Here is a 20,627-nt window from a genome sequence, read left to right as displayed (position 1 = left end):
ACCACCCGGGCTTAGAAGTGGTGACCAACATAAGCTGGGGAGCAGAGTTCCTGTGCTGATTCTTCTCAACCCCAGGAAAGTCACTGATCTCTCTGGGCTTTGTATCTGTACAATTGTCCGTATCTGTACAATTGGGGAGACAAAAATACAGATGGAATGAAACAGAAAGGACGCGGTTACACCTCAAACCCTCAAAGCCTGCTCATCAGCTTTGCTGCTACAGAGACTGTTACCTGGCAGCAGTGGCCCCAGCGTCACCACGATCTGGCCGTCACTTTCTGTTCTGATGACTGCTCCGCCCCCTCCCTTCCTCCACAGTTGCCCGCCCTGACCTTACACCATGACTTAGTCGTGAGCCTGTCAGACTCAGGCAGGAAAAGTACTCAGTGGCATCGGGCAACTTTATGGGTCCTGGAGCCTACCATCATAGGGTATGGAGTAAATGAGTCTCTTTCCAAATCACAATTCTGACCAAGTCGCTCCCCTGATTAAAGCCTTTCTATGGTCCCCATTACGCTCAGCATAAAGTGTCACCTCCCTAATATAACCTATAAAGTCCCTCATGATCTGATGCCCTGCCAACCTGTCCGGTCACTATGTCCCCAACTCCATCCCTCCCCAGTCACCTGCGTTGTTCAATGAGCCACCTGCTCTTGGCCCTGGATCTTGCCAACGTGGCCTAGTCGCCTAGAACACCACTGTCAAGCCTCAACTGAAGCATCAGCTCCTTCCTGGTGTCTCCCGACTATCTGGACACTTCCTGCCCCACCCCACCCCCACTCCCCACGCCTCCCCTCATGGCCCTCTGCTGCGCACCCATCCGTCACTACCTGACCACAGCTGGGGTCCAATCAGCTGCTCACTTGTCTCTATGCTTCTTTGTTCTGTATTCCTAGCACCTAGCTCAACACTTCCCCCAGAGTAAGCAAACAGGGAGGAAGGGGTGGACGGGGAGGAGCTGAGAAGGGAGGGAGAAGATACAGGTAACAGATGGGAATTCTTCATCTCACACCTTCCCAAAATGTCCAAGGTCATAACACAACTCAGGGGTTTGGAAGGTAGTCATATTTTGAAGTTCAGGCTCATGTGGGCACGCAGAGCCTCTGAGGAGAAGCGCCTGGCCTGAGGCAGGTCAGGTTGAGCACCAGGGGAAGCTGAACGCCAGGACAGGTGTTCTGTCTGGGAGATGTCACAGGCTGGGGCAGGCTCCGGCCCGCTCTGGAGGCAGCAAACTTGAGCAATCAGCCCTGGAAACCCTGATAAGAGGCTAAGAGCTTTGACTGTCTCTATCCTGAACATACTTGGAGGTTGGGGGGCAGAGACATCCTGGACCACTCTCCCTACTGCGGTGACTCCAGAGTTTTAGCTACTGTAACAAAACTCATGAACAGAAGCCCCTGCTGGGACAGAGCCATGGTACCTGAGCAAATACCACCAGGGTCTGCTGCATCAGGGCATGCGGTGGGGTCGGCGTTAGGGGGAAGGCTTGGGGAAAGAAGGTTAATGTTGGCTAATCAGTAGCAGGCACACAATTGGGCATTTCACATACATTTCATCTGATTCACATGCCAACCCGGTGAGGCAGTAGCCTTGAGTTTCCAGGTGAGAGAGCTAAGGAGCAGAGAGGTTAAGTAGCCTGTTCAAGCTCACACCTTACATGACCGAGCCCACATTTGACTCTAAGTCTAACTTCAAAGATTTTACCCTTCTCAATATCAGTTCCTATCCTAATTCTTTTGTCATTCACAATTTGAGTCTGAGCTCATTCTCCAGGGCAGGATGGTGTAGGGGTCACCGAAGAAAAAGACCTCCCACCATGCACATAGACCCTAGTGAACCAGGGACCTGGGATGCGTCTGTCCCCTGGGAAACCACTCCTGGCTGGATCCTGGGTCCTGGACAGGGGCCGCAGGGGCTCGCCAACCAGCCCCTCCCAAGGGAGAAGGCAACTTCAGCCAAATCCCAGAGGGTCTAGAGGTTGAGGACTTCCTCCGGCCGAGAGATGGTGCTTCCACCTCAACCATCAGCCAGGAACACACAGCCTTCTCCAGAGACTTCTACTGTGCCCTGCACTGGAGACGAAAGGAACACTCCCAGCAGCGGAACCGGAGGCCCTGCCATCAGGAGACACTTCCACCATCTTCAACCTTCCTCGCGCTGCAACGGCAGCATCCCGGGGATCGGGAAGCAGGTGTGCCAGGACGTGCAGAGCTCAGAGAAGGTGACCGTGGGTGTCACTTTAGGGGACACTTCTCTAACTCCACACCTGGGTGATGGTACTTGAGAAGCCAGGGCTGCTTCTCTTTGGGGTAGGGTTCTGGTCCCGGTCAAGTGCAGAGGACATTTACAACTGTGGCAGCCATTGTAACCCTCTCAAGAACTAGTTTCCAGTCTGGTTATGAAAGCGGGTTTTGAAAGGGAGGAAAAAGGACAAAAACAGGAGGACTGTGGATGCCTATGTATGGAGGCTACAAATAGGAAAGTCCAAGTGGCTTTGTGGACATTTCCCACCCATAGCTTAGCAGCAGGACAGGAAAGTGAACTACCTAGCATGCATTCAGAACTGATGGGAGTGGACCATCCATATCCATCCTTCAGTCCATGAGAGTGAGCTCCAGCTTCCCTCTCCTGACCATGTCCCGGGGTGGGGGCAGCCACTGGTACACACGCTTCACAGCATCAGACATAACCACGGCAGCCCCCAGCCCGGCCCCTCTCCCAGAGCAAGGCTGGCTCTGAGAACCTGAGGAGAGCAAAGCATGTGAGGCGTCCCCAGCGTTTATGGCGGGAATTAAGCAATCTAGGTGTGTGTATAGATTATGTGGTGGTGATTCTGGGTCTCACAAAGGTCTAAAGTCATAAAAATGCCCCTCATCTTTCCATTTTTACAAAACAAACCTATGTCAAAAGAATACAGAACACATCCTTCATGGTCATTGCTAATGTGGAAACGAATGTGTGGTGGTATCTTCACCTCTTCCTGAACTCAGGGGTTTTTAAATAGTTCCCCTTGGCCCACACACAGGGCATTCTGAGGACTCCTGGGCTACCTTCTTCCACCCTCAGTTCTCAGATAAGTATGTCCCACAGGCATTTGAATTTGACTCAATAACCACACACCAAGAGAAACCTAAGTGCACGTTTACTATCCACCTTGTGGTAGCGAGGGAGAACTGCAGGCACAGTGATGGAAAGGGAACAAGCAGCCCTGCAGTGCTCACCTTCACACCCACACCTGTGAAGGGGACAGGGGCTCAGAGGCCCCAGGGACCAGGCATATGACACAAAAGAAACAAGCCAGGTGACAGAGTACACGTCCAAAGAGGCAACTCTCCTTAGTTCAACTGATTGTCCTGTGTTGAAAATGCAGATCCGAGTTGCCTCACATTCTGATTGTTGCAGAGAAGCCAGAAATGACGATTGTGAGGTGAAACGTCCTGGTCTTTGATGGCAGCTCAATCTTCCAGAAAGCATGGGGTGAGCCAGATAGGGACCACAGTCCGCCAGTTTGCAAAGGTCTCCCGCACGTGGGGAATGACGTCTCCCTGACTGGTACTGGACTGCCACTCTCTGCTCTGCTGTGCACACAGCTGGACTCCCGAGCCCCGTGGAACAACTAACTGCAGGGAAAATGGAAGTCTCGGAGGGGCCGCCCAGACAGCAGCAGGCGGCCCTGGAGTCAGCTGCTGGCCAGCAGGCTCTAAATGGCTGACTGCTCCTGCAGGAAGCCCTCAGGGCCTGCGAGGCCTTTATCTGGCTCAGAAGCCAGGGCTGCTTCTCGAAGGACTTCCAAGTGCTCCTCAGCTGCTGACAGGGACTGGTCAATCCAGTCCAGGCCCCCAGTCAGGTGGCAGGCATTCCTGGTCACCAGCACCAGATGACTGACAGACAGGAGCAGGGCAGTTGTCCTAGAACAAAACAATACCAGATTCAGGGTCCTTAGGAGAGCAGGGGCTTTGTACCATATGGTCTGAATTCAAAAGTATGTTCCCAAAACTGTAGTCCCTTCCCTACAAGGTTGGTGAAGGTGTAATTTAAAGATGGTACCGTGCTCCGCCCTAACCGGGTAGTTCTGTTGGTTAGAGCATCATCCCAATACATCAAGGTTCTGGGTTTGATCCCCGGTCAGGGCAGAAACAAGTATCAACCAATAAATGCATAAATACGTAGAACAACAACTTCAAAGGCGACACCGTTCTGTGCAGTAGGGGCGGATCCCGAGAGAGGGGCTCCTGGGCGTGTCCTGTGCGGGGGAGCACAGCTTCAGCTGAGGCCTCACGTCCACCCTCACTGCCCTGCTCACCAGGCGCCCATTCACCCCCCGGGCGGCACCCACAGCAAAGGAGTGTCTGCTCCCAGGTCCACCGAGCAGGGAGAGAGCAGATGGTGGGCAATGGAAGGGAGGGGAGGTGCTGATAGGACTCAGTAGGGCTGGATGTGTGATCATAAAAATTCAAAATCTAAACTGACTCTTCCCTGTCACGGAGTCAGGGAGAGGCCTGGCCTCTACCCCAGCCAGGTCGGCCCACTGGCTGGCTGACCACTCACTCTGCACTGAAGGGCACCCAAGGCCCAGACAGCCCAGGAGTCCAGCAAACAGCCTTCTCCTCAGCAACCCAAACGCCGACCTCCCGGCTCTGGTCAGCCGGGGCCCGCAGCCTGGAGAGAAGAGCGACCCCTCTCACCGTGCGTCCAGGAGCTTCGGGTCCAGCGGGGGGTACATGCATCTCACAACGTCGTCCACTCTGAGGGGAGGCAAAGGGCTGTCAGTGTTTCAGTCCCTGTCCCCTTTCCTCCCTCCTTCCTTCCCACCTCTCCTCAGCCCAGCTCTTCTCTGATGATATCAGGACCGTCTGCAGTGGTTCTTTCTCTGACTGATTTTGCATTGTCCACAGAGCCTCAGGGAGATGTCAGGTTCCCTTTAGAGAACATTTAGTTTTCTGGATTGGTTGTAGTCCTACTGGCTTAGAAAATAAAATGTTCAAACATCTGGGATGATGTTAAAGATGCACTATTTATTTAAAAAAAAAAACAACTGCCCTGAGTGGTTGGCTCAGTGGTAGAGTGTCAGCCCAGCATGTGGAAGTCCCGGATTCAATTCCCAGTCAGGACACACAGAAGTGCCCATCTGCTTCTCCATCCTTCCCCCTCTCCTTTTTCTCTATCTCTCTCTTCCCCTCCTGCAGCCAAGGCTCCATTGGAGCAAAGTGGGCCCGGGTGCTGGGGATGGCTCCATGGCCTCCACCTCAGGCGCTAGAGTGGCTCTGGTTGCAACAGAACAACGCCCCAGATGGGCAGAGCATCGCCCCCTGATGGGCATGCCGGGTGGATCCTGGTTGGGCGCATGCGGGAGTCTGACTGCCTCTCCACTTCTAACTTTGGAAAAATACAAAAAAAAGAAAAAAAGAAAAACTGCCGAACAACATATACAGTTTGATTGATTCCATTTGCATAAAAATCAATAAACAAAAGCTATGAAATGGCAGAAAAGAAAGGTCTGGAGGAATACACACTCCAATAAGTTAGCCCAGGAATTGGGAGGGGGCAGAATTAGGGAATACTCTACTTTCTAGATAATTGATTTCTGCCATGGTTTTATTTTTACAGGTATTTATTATCTTTGTTTTTTTAAAAAAAAAAAACAACATGGTTATAGGTTATACAGAACAGGTAAAAAACAAACCCGACAATTTAATTTGGGTGCAAACTGCTCTGTTGTATTGAATACATGGTATACTGTATGGGTAATTATTTAAATCTAGTTCAGAAAGGAACAAACTATTCATTCTTACTTGCATGGTACAAGGTCTTGCAGCAAATTTTTGCTCTTGGACCACTTGATAATCAGGAAGAAAAAATAACAATGTAGTGTTTGATTTCTAAACACACTTGAAAATAGATGTCTTTAAATGTTCTTGTCTTGGAGCTGAGGAGCTGCTGAGAAGATGCAGAGCCATGGGCACTCTCAGCATCCAGGAAGCAAGAGCCCCTGGAACACAGGAGGCGCCACATTCCCACCAGCGACCTGCAGGCACCCTCCCCTGTGACTGATGAAGAAAACCTGGACAAGGGACAATACTGCACTCAGGCACACCCACATACCAGCCACCAGATGGCAGCACAAACTCAGCAGAGCCCCTCTCTAAAGAAAAGAGTTTTTTCTTCATCAAATTGAGCCCAAGAAGCTGGTGTAGCTGTTGACTGCAAACTGCTGTTGCCTCCCACGTGGGATTTTGCAGATGCCTGGAATTTGGGAGATCTGAGTGACGTGTGGCCTCACCTCCCACCCAGTCCTGGAGGCTGCTGGCTGGGCCATGCGTGGGGCAGCGGGTGACAGCCACGCCAAAATTAGTGTCCAATACAGATGCGGGTGTGGGACAGGACATGGCCAGGAGGTCACTGCAGAGGGGGCTGTGGGCCCCTGTGGGAAATGGGCTGACTGCCCTGGAGCCTGGGAGACGGGAGGGGCAAAGGGGGGAAGCAGCCCCAGCCGGCACGGGACTGAGAAAGGGAGCAGCCCCGTGGGACCTGTGGGACCACAGCTCTAGTCCTGTGCTGGACTCTCCCAAGCCTTCCGGAGGTCGGCGACTGTGAGATCAACTTACCTTGAAAGTGTCTCAACACCTGACCCCTCCTGGATGCTCTGAGCATGTTCAGGACACCAGTAACAGTGGCCTGTGGAGTGTCCCGGGGCCTGGCCATGCCCGCCACCTTGCTTACCCATGGAGCGTGGGGACCGAAGGCCCTGACCACTCACCTGGGGCTGATCCGCTTGGCCACCACGATGATGTCGCTGACACTGGCTGAAGTCTTCATCTTGGCTCCTGAGCCCATTGTCATGGCAACAAGTTTTTCTGTCAGAGTGTGACAGATCTAAGACAGCAAGGAGAGAGGTGACAGGGCTGACCGAGCCCCTGAAGGGCTTCTGCCACCCCCACAAATTCAAATATGACCCCCACCCGGGGTCCCCCCCCACAGCTGGGCCCCCTAACCCAATGGACATATTAAAGTGAAAAGTACACAGGAATGAGAGGAAATGGGTGGGAGAGGCAGAGGGTGAGACAGGGCTGAAGGTGGGGGAGGGGAGGAACCTCAGATCAGGGTCAGGGTTTTCACTGAGAAACATCTAAGCTCAAATAATCTAAGAAAAATCACCTGCTCTGATTTCACCAGCTCGTTTAAGGGGAAAACCTACTTTCTATTCCTTCACCTCCTGGTTTAGTCTTCCATCTACAATGGGGCACCCGCAGACACCTGGCTGGACAAAGGACAGCTTCCCCTTTTAGCACATCCTCCAAAAGTGCCATTTATTTCAACAATGCTCTAAGGTAATTTACTAGTGTGCTTGTCTAGATAATGATGAAAGGACTTTGGAGAAAAATAGGACAAAGGCATGTGAATGACACGTGCCTTTCTCACGATCCACACACACTGCTGGCCACCCCAAAGCTTTGTTCCTGGAGGTGCCTCTGTCCCTGGCAAAGAAATCCCATCACTTTATATATACTTGGGGTTGGAAAAGAGAGGGCACAAAGGAGCCCAGGAACCCCCCCAGGAGAGAGTCCCTGAGCCCCTCCACAGGGACTCCAAGGCAGCTGGCCAAAACAAAAGGCCCTTGAGACGTCAATAGGAAGCCAGAACCGCTCCCTTGATCTAAGGTCCCAGGATGGACCATTGGTTCCAGTCCAATAAGACTCCTTGCGGCTGACTCATCCTCTACCTCAGGAGCCCCCGTCCTCCTCCTCTAACAGGCAAGGGAAGGGGACAAACCCAGTGCTGGGTCACATCCTGGTTGGTGGAAGACAGACACAGTTTACCGCTACTGCTCTAGACACTGTGCCTGTCTCTGCCTACATCATCTACGTTTATCTACACCCAAAGAGCTTCTTGGAATTAAATAATAAGCTTGGACTCTGTGATGACATTTCCTACTAGGCATTTCTTTGTTCCCAAGAGAGACGGCTGAAGAAGAGGCAAGATGAAAGACTTTTTTTTCTTTTTACTTATTTATGATCTTAGAGAGAGCAGAAGGGAGAGAGAGAGACATCTATCTATCTGTTTCTGTACATGCCCTGACTGGGGATTGAACCAGCAACCTTTTCATATCAGGACGATGCTGTAACCACAGGAGCTATCTGGCCAGGGCAGGATAAAAGACTTTTTAATATCTTATGCTGAAAGGCACTGATGAAAAGACGAAGCTGTCTTTTTTTGAAATCTTGAATAATTATTAGACACAGAGATAAATGTGTGAACAAAAAGAGAGATAATGGGCCCTGGCCGGATGGCTCAGTGGTAGAGCATCGGCCTGGTGTGCAGGAGTCCCGGGTTCAATTCCCAGCCAGGGCACACAGGAGAAGAGCCCATCTGCTTCTCCACCCTTCCCCCTCTCCTTCCTCTCTGTATCTCTCTTCCTCTCCCACAGCCAAGGCACCATTGGAGCAAAGTTGGCCCAGGCGCTGAGGATGGCTCCATGGCCTCTGCCTCAGGCGCTAGAATGGCTCTGGTTGCAACAGAGCAATGCCCCAGATGGGCAGAGCATCGCCCCCTGGTGAGCATGCCGGGTGGATCCCGGTCGGGCGCATGAGGCAGTCTGTCTGACTGCCTCCCCGTTTCCAGCTTCGGAAAAATACAAAAAAAAAAAGAGAGAGAAAGAGAGAGAGCGATAAACACGTGATTCCCCAAGTTACTGAAATGAAAAAACAAACAATATTTACAACTGGTCAAATATTTCATTATTACTACTATACTATTAGTCAAGATAATCTCCACTAAGAATTGAAAAACACATCTGCCTGACCGGCGGTGGCGGAGTGGGTAGAGCATCGATCTGGGATCACCCCTTTACTTCTGCGGCAATCAAAGAGAATTACCTTCAAGATGGCGATGCAGTGGGACATGAGGCCCCTGGGGAGACAGGAGGAAAGTGTCAGTGCTTATCTTTACAGACCCAGCTCCCTCCTGCCACCCCTGCTCCTCACCGAGCTCTGACACACCTGGAAACCCCCTGAGCAGGGAGGCTCAGGATTAAAATGCACAAGTCCATGAGCTAAATGGGCCAGCACCTTCTGTCCTTAACCTTCCCTGCCCACCCCCACCCTCTTCATTAGCTCTCTTCCCCCCAGTCCCGCACGCCCGGAGCTTCTGATGCTGTTCCTTCCTCCCAGAATAGCCTTCCTTTTAGGCTCAGCTGGGGGAGTCCCTCATCTTTCAAGACCCACATCACAAGGCACCTTCCCTGTGACATCCTTCACAAAGTCCACCCCCACCTCCCCGTCCCATGGACCACTAGACATCGCCTCTACCGTGTGACCGCTGTGTGTGCACAGAGACCCCTATCACTTCTGAGACAGTGTATCAAGGAGAATTCTGTCTCCACCACCAGTTTAATACCTGCAGGGCCTGGCCCAGTGCCCTGCACACGGTGCCCGCACACAGTGCCCCACAGACCTCGGCCGGGGGAACGAATGACTGAATGGTGGGAAAGTGGAGAGATCCCTGAGGACACTGGAGACAAAGGCTTCATCCCTGGAGCCTGTCGGACTCGTGGGCACCCCAGTGATAACCAAGCTCATCTGGGTGACTCTAAGACAACTTTTGCCACACACCACGGATCTCAGAGTTCAGGTTACAGAATGGGGATAGAATGTGGGTGCAGCACAAACACTGTTATGTCATATTCTGATTTCCCTCCTGGTGAGAGCAGGGCAGGAGCAGATACTGACACAGGCTCCTGGGGGCCCAGTCAAGTGCTCAGCCAAGGACGCCAGAAAAGGGCCCGAGGAGTCCCGGCTGCTGCTCCCAGAGGGCTAGTGGAAAGCAAACCACCCCCGCGGCCTTACGAGGCATCTTCAATCCAGTCCCCGGTCTCCAGGATGGCCTCGATGTGAGGGTTGGTGATGACGACATCGTCCAGTTCTAACTCCGAGGGCTCAGACTGCGTCTCCATGGCTCCGATGAGGTCCACAATGGGCCTGGAAGGAAGAGCCCAGGGAGGCGGTTTCATGATGGACGGCTGCTGCCGACCTCCACGTGGAGGTCCATGGGCCCCCAAAAGCATGATGGGAGTGAATAAGTTAAAGCAGGGACCTAATCTTAATGGGTCCACAGTAATGGGCAGGGCATATGCTAGACCAGGGGTCTCCAAACTATGGCCCTCAGGCCATATGCAGCCCCCTGAGGCCATTTATCTGGCCCCCGCCACACTTCCGGAAGGGGCACCTCTTTCATTGATGGTCAGTGAGAGGAGCATAGTTCCCATTGAAATACTGGTCAGTTTGTTGATTTAAATTTACTTGTTCTTTATTTTAAATATTGTATTTGTTCCCTTTTTTTTTTTTTACTTTAAAATAAGATATGTGCGGTGTGCATAGGGATTTGTTCATAGTTTTTTTTATAGTCTGGCCCTCCAACGGGCTGAGGGACAGTGAACTGGCCCCCTGTGTAAAAAGTTTGGGGACCCCTGTGCTAGACAGTGACTCAAGGAGGCAGAGCAGGGCAGTAAAAGAACAAGAACAAAGTGACAGAGAACGAGATGAGACACTAAGAAGAAGAGCAGGACTACAACCACAATAGTGACAACGAGGTACGAGACAAAGCTTCTCTCTCAGGACAAAATAACATCCTTCCAAAACTTGTTTTCCCTTCCATCCTGCCTTTTCCTGACAAGCTAAATTTTCCTAAGACCCAACCTACCAGAACCCCACTTTTGTTCAGCAGAATGACTCTTGGGAACCACCCTGGTCCACTGCATAACCCCACTTGACAGCAGGATTCTTTAAGAGATGAGGCACCAGAGCATTCTTTTCCACAGCAGAGCTTTCCTGGGTCATAAAAATGGGCATTTCCTAATTCAACCATGACCGAGATGCTGATAGAATTCAGATAGAGGGGTAAGAGAAACTAAGGGTTCGTGGCCACAGCCCCTTAAGGATCTGTAAATTAAAACATCTCAGAACTAAAAAAATAAATAAATAAAATAAAAAATAAATTTAAAAAAATAAAAAACATCACGGAACTGAAAACATGATCTTGCTTACAAAACCTTTTTCACTTAAAGTGCATCCTGAACAAATCTGAGCAGAGAGAGAGAGTCCTGTGCTGGGATTTCCCAACACCGAATGTCTGCTGCTTAGATGTGTGGCTGGGTGTGGGCATCAGATTTCTGTTCCTATAGGTTTGGTTGGAAAGGGATTTGGTTTGTCCAAATGCTAAGTGAGGTGGCCAGTTCTAGAGTGAGGGCCACATCCTTATGCTAGGTGAACATGTTCAGTCACTTTCTCATTAGTTCAGTAACACATCAGAGGTAGCTCAGGATGTTGGGGGGCGTAAGCAACACTCTGAAGCTCTGTGGTCTTTAATGAGGAGAACCTTCAGCTACCATTCTAGAGGCAAAAGGCTGAGCCAGTTGCCCAGCACCAAACTTCTTTCTCTTTTGTGTGAGCCCCAGGGCACCGCCGCCCTCCTCCCTCGCCCCTTCGCACTCACTTGGAATCATAGCCCCGCCCCTTCACACTCACTTGGAATCATAGCCCCGCCCCTTCACACTCACTTGGAATCATAGCCCCGCCCCTTCACACTCACTTGGAATCATAGCCCCGCCCCTTCGCACTCACTTGGAATCATAGCCCCGCCCCTTCGCACTCACTTGGAATCATAGCCCCGCCCCTTCGCACTCACTTGGAATCATAGCGCTGCAGCAGGTCTCGAGGCCGGCAGTATCGCTGCCTGCACACCACCACCAAGGCTGCAAACGAGGCCAGAAAGATGGTGGCCAGCACGCCTATGGCAACAATCACCACGGTCTCCATGCTCCCCGGGCTCCCTCAGTCCCAGTCACATCTCCCGCGTGGGCTGACACCTGAAGGACACAGGACAGAGGGGGCCTGGTCAAGAGGCTGCAGACAGAGTGGGGCAGCGGGGTCTGACCTGCAGAGACCTGACGGCCTCACCAGCATCAAGACGCGTCTCACATCATGTCCCAAATCTGCCTTCTCCTGTGTTAGAAGGGCTGGTTTCTCAGTTGGACCAGCGTGGACTTTGCCCTGGGACTAAGGGAAACACTTTCACTAGCTCTGTTGTCTTTGCATTTATAGCAAGTGCATGAAACAAGGGCGGGGCGGTATTTACTGAGGGCCTCCTCTGAGCCAGGCACTTTGTGTGTTAACTGGCCTAACAATCCTATGAGGCAGGTATCAGTATCCTCACCTTACTGTTGAAAAAACTGACGTTCAGGGAGGTTAAGAAATTTGTCCAAGTTTATATAGTCAGGAAGCAGAAAGCCAGCCACTTAAACTGAGGTGAACATTCAATTCCCTTTTCCTTTCTACAAAGTAAAGAAAATTCTCAATAGTCTAGAAAAAGTTTTGATTGTCAGTTTGTGTTGGAAACTTACAACCGTTATTAAACTGTTGTTTATTGACTGTTTTCATTCAGGAGATTCTTTCACACCTATTTTAAACCCACAGCCTGGAGGAGCAATGGCATCTCAGAGAAGTGTGTATTCACAATGTATGTCTTTTCTTTTTTTTTTTTAATTTTAGAGAGAGAGGAAGGGGAGACAATGATTTGTTGGTCCCCTTATTTATGCATTCATTGGTAGATCCTTGTAAGTGCCCTGACTGGGGTTCAACCAGAAACCTTGGTGTATTGGGAAAACACTAACCAACTGAGCTACCCAGCTAGGGCCTCCACAGTGTTCTTTCATTGAAAGTCTCTAACTTGTGTCACTTTAAACAAGTCTCATCTCCTCTCTGGGTTTTAACTTCTCCACCTGCAAAAAAAAGGGGGGGAGGGTACACTAACCTCGGAGTTTCCATAACTCCTCAGTTTGATTTTGATAGATAAAATGGCTACTCAGCTGCCATCCCAAGAACAATGCAGGCTTGAAGGAGGAAGAAGGTCTGGAAACAGAACATTCTCACCCGCCCCCCCACTCTGAGGTTATAGTTAATTAGCTCGCTATTCTTTTTTAAGGGCTTCCTGGCCTCCCCTTTGAAATGCAGCAATATATGTCTTCACGGCAGGATCTGGGAAGTGTCCTTGGGAGCAAACATTTGGGAGGAAGGGACCTTAAGGTTAGGAAAGGAGACAGCCAGTCTTGAAGGATCTAAATCACAAATCTTAAATCTTTACTTTGTATCCCAAGAAAACAAGGAGTCTGTGAGAGAAATTTCACAGATAATTTCCAGAAGCACCAGGACCCGGCTGTTCCTGGGAGATACCTGACCCGGGCTGTCTTGAAGATTTACCATGCACACCAGCTAGGATACGCTGATTAGGCCTGTGCCACATCAGAAGAACTTGCAGAGGAGGGGTTTCTGCAGCTGAACCCCCCATCTCCTACTGATCAAGTCAGTGACCAAGGCCATAAACCAAGATATGCTAATCTGCTCCTAGCCCCTATATGTACTGCTCCCTCCTGCAGCTCTGGGCTGAGACCCTTTGCTGGTCTTAGACTTCTTGCACCCAGGTATTTTTTAAATAAATTTTCCTCTTTGAACACACTAGCCTCATGTTTTCTGTTTGGCCCATGATTTCTGCCTTTCAGATTTAATTCTACATGCCATGTCTTAGAGAGTCCAAATGCTCCCGGTTGCCATTCAATAAATATTTATTGTCCATCTACTATGCACCAAGCACTGGGATGAATTCTGGACATTGGAGATAAAAAAGACATGGACCTCAAGCCCAGGGGAAGAGGGAGACAGGCATTTCAACTCCCTGTGCCTGTGCCATATGCAGAAACACACAGGAAAGAGATGAACTGCGATTGTATGACATTTTCTGAGAAAACCTTCTTCACAGGGCAGGTGATGCTTATCTGGGTTTTAAAGGATGACTAGGAGTTTGACATTTGGACAAGGTGAAGACTTAGCTGGCTCACGAGTGCCAAGGAGGTCTTTCTCAAAGGCCTCACATAGTTGCTCTCCCACCTGGAACTCGCCCCCAAGGTGAGATGGTTGGGGTCTCTTCCCTCTCTGTATCGCTGATTGCATAGATTGGAGGGCGGGGCTAATTCTCAGGGTCTGCCTCAGTTTTTCTGAATGTGTGTTTCCACTGTCCCTCCTAAAGGACTCTCACCTTTAGCCTTTTGTCTTTCTTCCTCTAATTTCTTCTGTCCTTTCATTTTCCCGTTTTCCTCTCTACTCTCATGACTTTTTCCCTCCTTCAGTCTCTCCCCTTCCCAGAATTTCCTTCCACCACCGCCCCCCCACCCAGCCCGGCCCCATGGCCTCCAACACCACCCCTTTGTCCCTTTGTTTCCTCTCTCTGCGCTCAGTGTGTTTCTCTGAGTATGAGCTTCCTGAGTCTGTGCGGTCTTTCTCCGTGATCTGGCTGCCTGTTTCTTTGTGTGTTTCCTTTCCATGGGTAGGTCCCAATCAGTCTCTCTCTTTTAGGTTCTAAATCCACAGGATAATACAGACCCAAGCCCCTACCCCTTGTCCTCTGCACGGCAACCCAGAACACTCACCGAAAACACCCAGGACGTTGGGAGGGACCCCCACCACCTCGGCGAGCGCTGTGCGGGGCTACCCCTCCCGCAGCGCCAACTTTCTCCAACTTGTGGCCGCAACAAAGCGGCGGCCGGGCAGGGGCTCCCCTCCCCAAGGCGGCGTCCTGAACCCCCACACCCTCCTGCCCAGCACCAGCGCTCCCTCGCCCAAGGGGCTGGGCTGGGCGGCTCGCCCCGGCCCCTCTCCCGCAGCTCCGGGCGGCGGGGCTCACCCACCTCAGGCTGCCGCTGCAGGACGCATTCCCCGGGCGCTCCCGCGACCGCCCCCCGCTGATGGCAAAGTCCGGAGCGGGACTCGCAGGCGGCTCTTGGGAGCGGAGCATGCCGGGAAGGAGCTGGGCTGTCCCAAGAAATCAAGATAAGTCCCCTGGCACCGCCAAACCCTTGGCGGTGAAGCAGGAGGGGGAGACGCCAGCCGCCTCCAAATCCCCCGCTGCCAGGCGCCGCTGTCACCGCCAGGCCCCCCAGCCGAGAGGGGGGTTGAGGCAACAGGAGGTAGTCACTGTGAGACCCAGCAAGTGATCCTCGTGCCTCCGCGGAGGTCAGGCCCCGACTGCACAGAGGAGAGAAGCGGGGAGGGTCCCCGCCTCCCACAACCCCCACCCAGGACAGCCGTCCAGTGGGGGCTGGGCTGGGGAGCACAGCAGTTTCCACAGTGAGACTGGTCTTTGCTTGTGTCTGCTCTGCTAATAGTCTGGTTTAAATCCTGGTTCTGCCACTCATTAGCTGTGGACAACTTATTTCACTTCCCTGTGCCTTGGTTTCCACATCTGTAAAATGAGGCCAGCTCTTGTCAGCATCCACCAAGTCCAATAACAATATCCATGCAATGCATCTAAGAGTGCTCTGCCCTGGGTGAATGTGAGTCAATGACAGGCCCACCAGGAACAGAAGTAGAAATGCAAGACCCTGGCTGACATCCTGCCCCCTCTGTTAACACTCCACTCCATCCTATACCAAAGGGGAATTCAGCGCGTTCATGTGGACACGGCTTCCTTAAAGATGCCCAAACCTGGCTGTGCACGATGCAATGGAAGGATGGAAGTCCATGTAGGTCCAGGAAGCAGGCTGAGGGCTTCTCAGACAGAGATTTTGAGTCCAGTGTACCAGGAGCATGGTCTAGGATAGTGACCTTGCCACAAGAATTTTTGTGCATGCAATACCTGACTATTTAGTCACACTGTTCTTTACATGTGTTTAATTTTTTTACTGAGACTATATATATTTATATATATATATAGTAGGAATGTTGTCTAGAAAGAAATGTTCATTCTGAATCTTGATTTCATAAAGTATCAAATTATTTTAATAGAAAGATTGCTAGTTCCTTGTTATTGCTCTCAGAATTCTACCAATTGCTCAATCATAGAATTTGTATTTGTTTTGGCACGTAAAGAAAATCAGCAGAAGTTAAATATTGGAATGAGCAAGGTGGGAATGGGTAACTATAGAACCGGGCTACCCTAAAAATATATTTATCTAATCAAAATTTATTCTCATCAGACAAAGTGGAAGCCATAGAGAGTAGTGACAGTAAGACAATAGGCAAGCTTGCTATGGGGGGACAAAGAATTTTGCAAAGGCTTTTCTTTACAGACTTCTATCCTCTGTTTGGACTTTCAACTCAAAATGTTGTATTGTGCTTTTTGGAATGGAAGACATGTTATAAGATTATGTTTATTAATAGTTGTAAAAACAAAAGAGAGTAAATTAAAAAGAACCTATAAATTTTAAACATGGTAGTCTCTGTGGTGCAAGCTTAAATTTTCCCAAATAATATAAAATGCACATATTTAAAACCAAAAAAATACACAGCCACACTAAGGAATTAAAAGGGGATTGTCAGTGAACCTTGACAATATTGCTGTGGGAAAGGGGAGCTGGCCCTTCAGGTCTGCCTGGGGCCAGCAGTAAGTAGTGTGTGGGTTGTTGACCTTGTGCAGGAAAGAGTCCAGGTCAACACGAGTCCAGGTCATTTTAAGAAGAAGTTTGTTGGCCCTGGCCGGTTGGCTCAGCGGTAGAGCGTCGGCCTGGCGTGCGGGGGACCCGGGTTCAATTCCCGGCCAGGGCACATAGGAGAAGCGCCCATTTGCTTCTCCACCCCTCCCCCTCTCCTTCCTCTCTGTCTCTCTCTTCCCCTCCCGCAGCCGCAGCCGAGGCTCCATTGGAGCAAGGATGGCCCAGGCGCTGCGGATGGCTCCTTGGCCTCTGCCCCAGGCGCTGGAGTGGCTCTGGTCGCGGCAGAGCCACTCCCGGAGGGGCAGAGCATCGCCCCCTGGTAGGCAGAGCATCGCCCCTGGTGGGCGTGCCGGGTGGATCCTGGTCGGGCGCATGCGGGAGTCTGTCTGACTGTCTCTCCCCATTTCCAGCTTCAGGAAAAAAAAAAAAAAAGTTTGTTAAAGCTGGGTACAGTGAAACAAGGGCCTAGGATAGAAGAAGCTACAGGAGATAGACTACAAAGGGCCACTTTGGCTCATTGGGAAGTCAGAAAAAGGGACCCTTGAAGACAGGTTCAAGGGATTACCCCGGGATGAGGTGCCGCTGCCCACTGCTCCCCTGGTTGCAAGTCTTCTGGAGACCCTTAGAGTACAGGAGATGCACGCCTGTGGGGGAGAATATGAAAGAGGGAAAGAGGCAGGCACACTCCCTGGATAGAGCACACACTGGGTTCTTTGAGGGATTTTAAAGACTTGGCGTTTAGGGGAGAATTTCAACACGGTGTTCATCAACTTCTCTTGGTGTGTCCTTTTAGGGTCGTGGTCTCTACTGATTGGTGAGTGTCAAGGTCTCATTAGTCATTGCAGCTGGTCCTGGCTTAACCCACCTGGTACTGCTGCTTTTCTGGCTCTGGAAATGAAATGTAACTGAGCTGAAATGACCTGCTGTATTCACCTGGAAGTTGCTATTTGTCTCAGTTTCCCCACTCTACCTGCCAAGGAATTTTCTTAGCTTCTTACTATCCTGCCTTAGTTCCAGGCTTATCCCCAATGAACAGTCATTATCCAGATGGAGAAAAAAGGGTGGTTTGTGACCAGCATTCAAGAACTTTCTGCCAGTCAAACGGGCTCCTGGGTGAGCTAGGCTGCCTGGGAAGGCGTTAGGCACCTGGCCACATCACTGGGTAACCGCCTGAAGGATCTGGTGGGAGATGAGTCATCCTGCAAAATAGTGTGTAAGTGTGTGAGTGTGTGTGTGCACGTGTGTGTACAGGCCGGTCAGAGAACTTCTGCTTAGATATGCCTCTTATGTCCCCAAGGTTCTGAAATTAAGGGTCTCAGGGGTCTGGTGAAAGCTCAGTGGGTGAGAGATGGTTCTAGAAGATGAGCTCACAGAACAGGGCCGTTCCAGAAGGCCCTATGTCAGTTTAGAGCCAGCCCTCCTTCGCCAGTCTCTCAAAGCTGGGTGCCTGGCAGCCCACAGGACCACAGGCGGTGTCCTGAGCTGGAGCAGCGTTCGGCTCTCTCACTGCTGTGGCAGCTTTGGTGGGAACGACACCGGTCAGGGAGCCGCCTCCCTTCTTCCTGCAGCTGGTAACAAGGTCCCTGGGCTGGAAGGTGATGGTCAGACGGGGGGGGGGGGGGGGGGGGGGGGGGGGGGGGGGGGGGGGGGGGGGTATCCTGGGCTGGGAGAGTGATGCGCTCAGAGAGAGGGGAGCCCCGGCTGGCGGTCTCTGGTCTCTGAACCACTGTCCGACCCCTTTCGCCTCAGAGCCTGCTATAAAATGCTCAGGATGAAATTACTGTCAGTTACTTTGCTACAAAGAATCAAGAACAGTCTATAGCAGTCAAAGTAGTCTCCTCATCTGTACATTGGGGATCGAAACTGTCTCCCCCTTGGATTGTTGAGAGGACTAGGTGAGATTAAGTCAGAAAACATCCAGAAGAGGCACAGCACCATGTCTGCCAGGTTGTAAAAACTCAGGTTACCCACGCTTTGATGGGGAGGGCGCATACTTTCTTGGTCACAACTTCAGTATATTTCGGTTTAAGAAGCACCCATTGAACAGCCACGGCACACCAGCAGCTCTGCTTGACCCCCAGTATACAGAGATAAAGAAGGCAGCCACTGGTCATGCAAGTGTACCTTGTGGAGGGAACGACTGACATATGTTACAGTCGAGTGTGGCCGCGGAAGGGCAGGAGCACAGGTGCCGGGGCTCAGTTTACTCATTTTATGGATGAAGAAAATGAGGCTTGGGAAGTCTCCAAAGTCAGACATGTTGTAAATCTCTGAAGAGGTGGAATTTACACTCAAGGTTTACATCAAAGCCACCTCCTCAGTCCTTCTGCCATCCTCAGGGACAAAAGCTCTAACACGGGTGGAGGCCACGTGTTTGCAAGGACACTCACTGTCCAGGTGGTGCCACTGTTTTTGCTTTTTAACCCCCTGAAGGCGGAGGGCCAGTGTGCAGGGGGAGTGGTCATGACGCAGGGGAGGAGCTTTGTCAGAGGTGGTGGGGGAGAACTGAGTGGAAGGAGCAGAGCCCCGTGAACGTGGGCTGTGAATGCGGGGGCACAAGGCCGTGGGGTGGGGGCTGAGTCAGAGTGGAGGTGCAGGTCGGTCATAACTAGATGCAAACGCCCTTCCCGATATTGGGGACTGGCCTCTGAGCCAGTGATGAGACGCTTGGAGGGCAAAGCAAACGGGCTGAGCTTCAAGGGAAGAGGGCCTTCAGCAGGGTGAGAGTTTAGAAGGGCGGTGGGTATGAAGGAGAGGTCAGCACCACCCTGGAGACTGGATGCAAGGTCCCTACATGTCCGTGTGCTGGGGACCTTGTTTCAGCTCAGGCCCTTGGAGGGAGTCTCAGTGCTGGAAGCGAGTGCCCTTGGCAGTTGGGCTTAGGGGCTGGTTTACACCAGTGACACTGCTGGGCCATCCCCTCTGGGAACACCACTCAGGGCCGTACCCCAGTGGGACTCTGGATGCACATAACGTTTGATCTCCATCCACACTGCGCCCCTTCCTGGTCATGAGAAGTCGGCCTCAGGATTCAGTCACTCCTGGCATGTAGTATGGAGCTCGAAATATGTCTGTATTCTCCCCCGTGTCCCTCCTCTTCTCTCTGCCTCTGGGCAGGGAGGCATCAAGCAAGAGTGGAAGGGAGAGGCGCTGGCCTCAGGGAAGGGAGAGGCGCTAACTCAGGGACCCTGTCCTGGGGTTCCAGTGTGGCTGATGCTTCGCCAGGCTGCAGGAGAGCTGGCTGTGTGGGAGCCTTCTCCTCTTTCCCGGACCCACTCAGCCCCGTTTCTCTCCTCCCTCTAAGGGGCAGATTTTTCTGGGAGGACGGACAGGGAGCTGGAGCTGCCTGCCATCTCAAAGCCCAGTTCTGAGCCCGGCAGTCGGGGCACCCCTCTGCCGCCTGCATGGAAGCCAGGAGCTGGGCTCCCCGAAGGCAGCACGGCTCCCCTGGGGTAATGTGGCTTGCCGTGGTCTCTCTGCTAAGCTGCCTGCTCATCCCCGGACAAGCCAAGATCTACAGCCGCTGTGAGCTGGTCAAACTGCTACAGGACCTCGGTCTGGAAGGATACAGGGGCTACAGCCTGGCTGACTGTGAGAACCCCTCCTCCAGGGGGCGTTGTCCCACTCCCGCCCCCTTTTCCTCTCTCCTCCTCCCCCTCCTCCCCCTCCTCCTGCTCTTCCTCTCCCTCCTCCCGCTCCTCTTCCTCCTCCTCCTCCTCCCCCTCCTCCTCCTCCTCCTCCCCCTCCTCCTCCCCCTCCTCCTCCTCCTCTTCCTCCTCCTCCTCCTCCCGCTCCTCTTCCTCCTCCTCCTCCTCCCCCTCCTCCCCCTCCTCCCGCTCTTCCTCTCCCTCCTCCCGCTCCTCCTCCTCCCCCTCCTCCTCCCCCTCCTCCTCCCCCTCCTCCTCCCCCTCCTCCTCCTCCTCTTCCTCCTCCTCCTCCTCCTCCCGCTCCTCTTCCTCCTCCTCCTCCTCCTCCCACCTCCTCCTCCCCCTCCTCCTCCTCCTCCTCACCAAAGGGGCGTGGCCTCGGGAGCTTTCTGAGCCTCAGTTCTCATTTGTAAAGCAAGGATCGTATGCGATCGCAGGTAGCGAATCCCAGCACTGGGTTAAACGTAGAGAAGGCAGGCAACAGGCAGCCGGATCACAATCACCTC

The 20,627-nt window shown here is 52.1% G+C and overlaps 2 protein-coding genes across 2 annotated transcripts in view; one reads left to right on the top strand and one right to left on the bottom strand.

The window, feature by feature from the left end:
• Positions 1-3,124: 3,124 nt before the first annotated feature.
• Positions 3,125-14,846, bottom strand: LOC136391922 (transmembrane protein 98). Its single transcript, XM_066363829.1, has 7 exons — positions 14,732-14,846; positions 11,680-11,860; positions 9,843-9,974; positions 8,874-8,907; positions 6,758-6,873; positions 4,686-4,745; positions 3,125-3,908 (listed from the first exon to the last, which is right to left on the bottom strand). The coding sequence occupies exons 2-7, from the start codon at positions 11,808-11,810 to the stop codon at positions 3,701-3,703; spliced, it is 681 nt and encodes a 226-aa protein (XP_066219926.1). The 5' UTR covers positions 11,811-11,860; positions 14,732-14,846; the 3' UTR covers positions 3,125-3,700.
• A 5,083-nt stretch (positions 14,847-19,929) lies between these two features.
• The window catches only part of LOC136393657 (sperm acrosome membrane-associated protein 3-like), a 5,296-nt gene continuing 4,598 nt past the window's right edge, over positions 19,930-20,627 (top strand). The window contains exon 1 of the mRNA XM_066366282.1: positions 19,930-20,065. Coding sequence (XP_066222379.1) covers positions 19,930-20,065 — 136 coding nt within the window. The remainder of the gene's footprint in view (positions 20,066-20,627) is intronic.

The sequence above is a fragment of the Saccopteryx leptura genome, chromosome 2 (genome assembly GCF_036850995.1).
Source record: "Saccopteryx leptura isolate mSacLep1 chromosome 2, mSacLep1_pri_phased_curated, whole genome shotgun sequence".
NCBI classification, from domain to species: Eukaryota; Metazoa; Chordata; class Mammalia; order Chiroptera; family Emballonuridae; genus Saccopteryx; species Saccopteryx leptura.
This window is presented reverse-complemented; position numbering and strand designations above follow the sequence as displayed.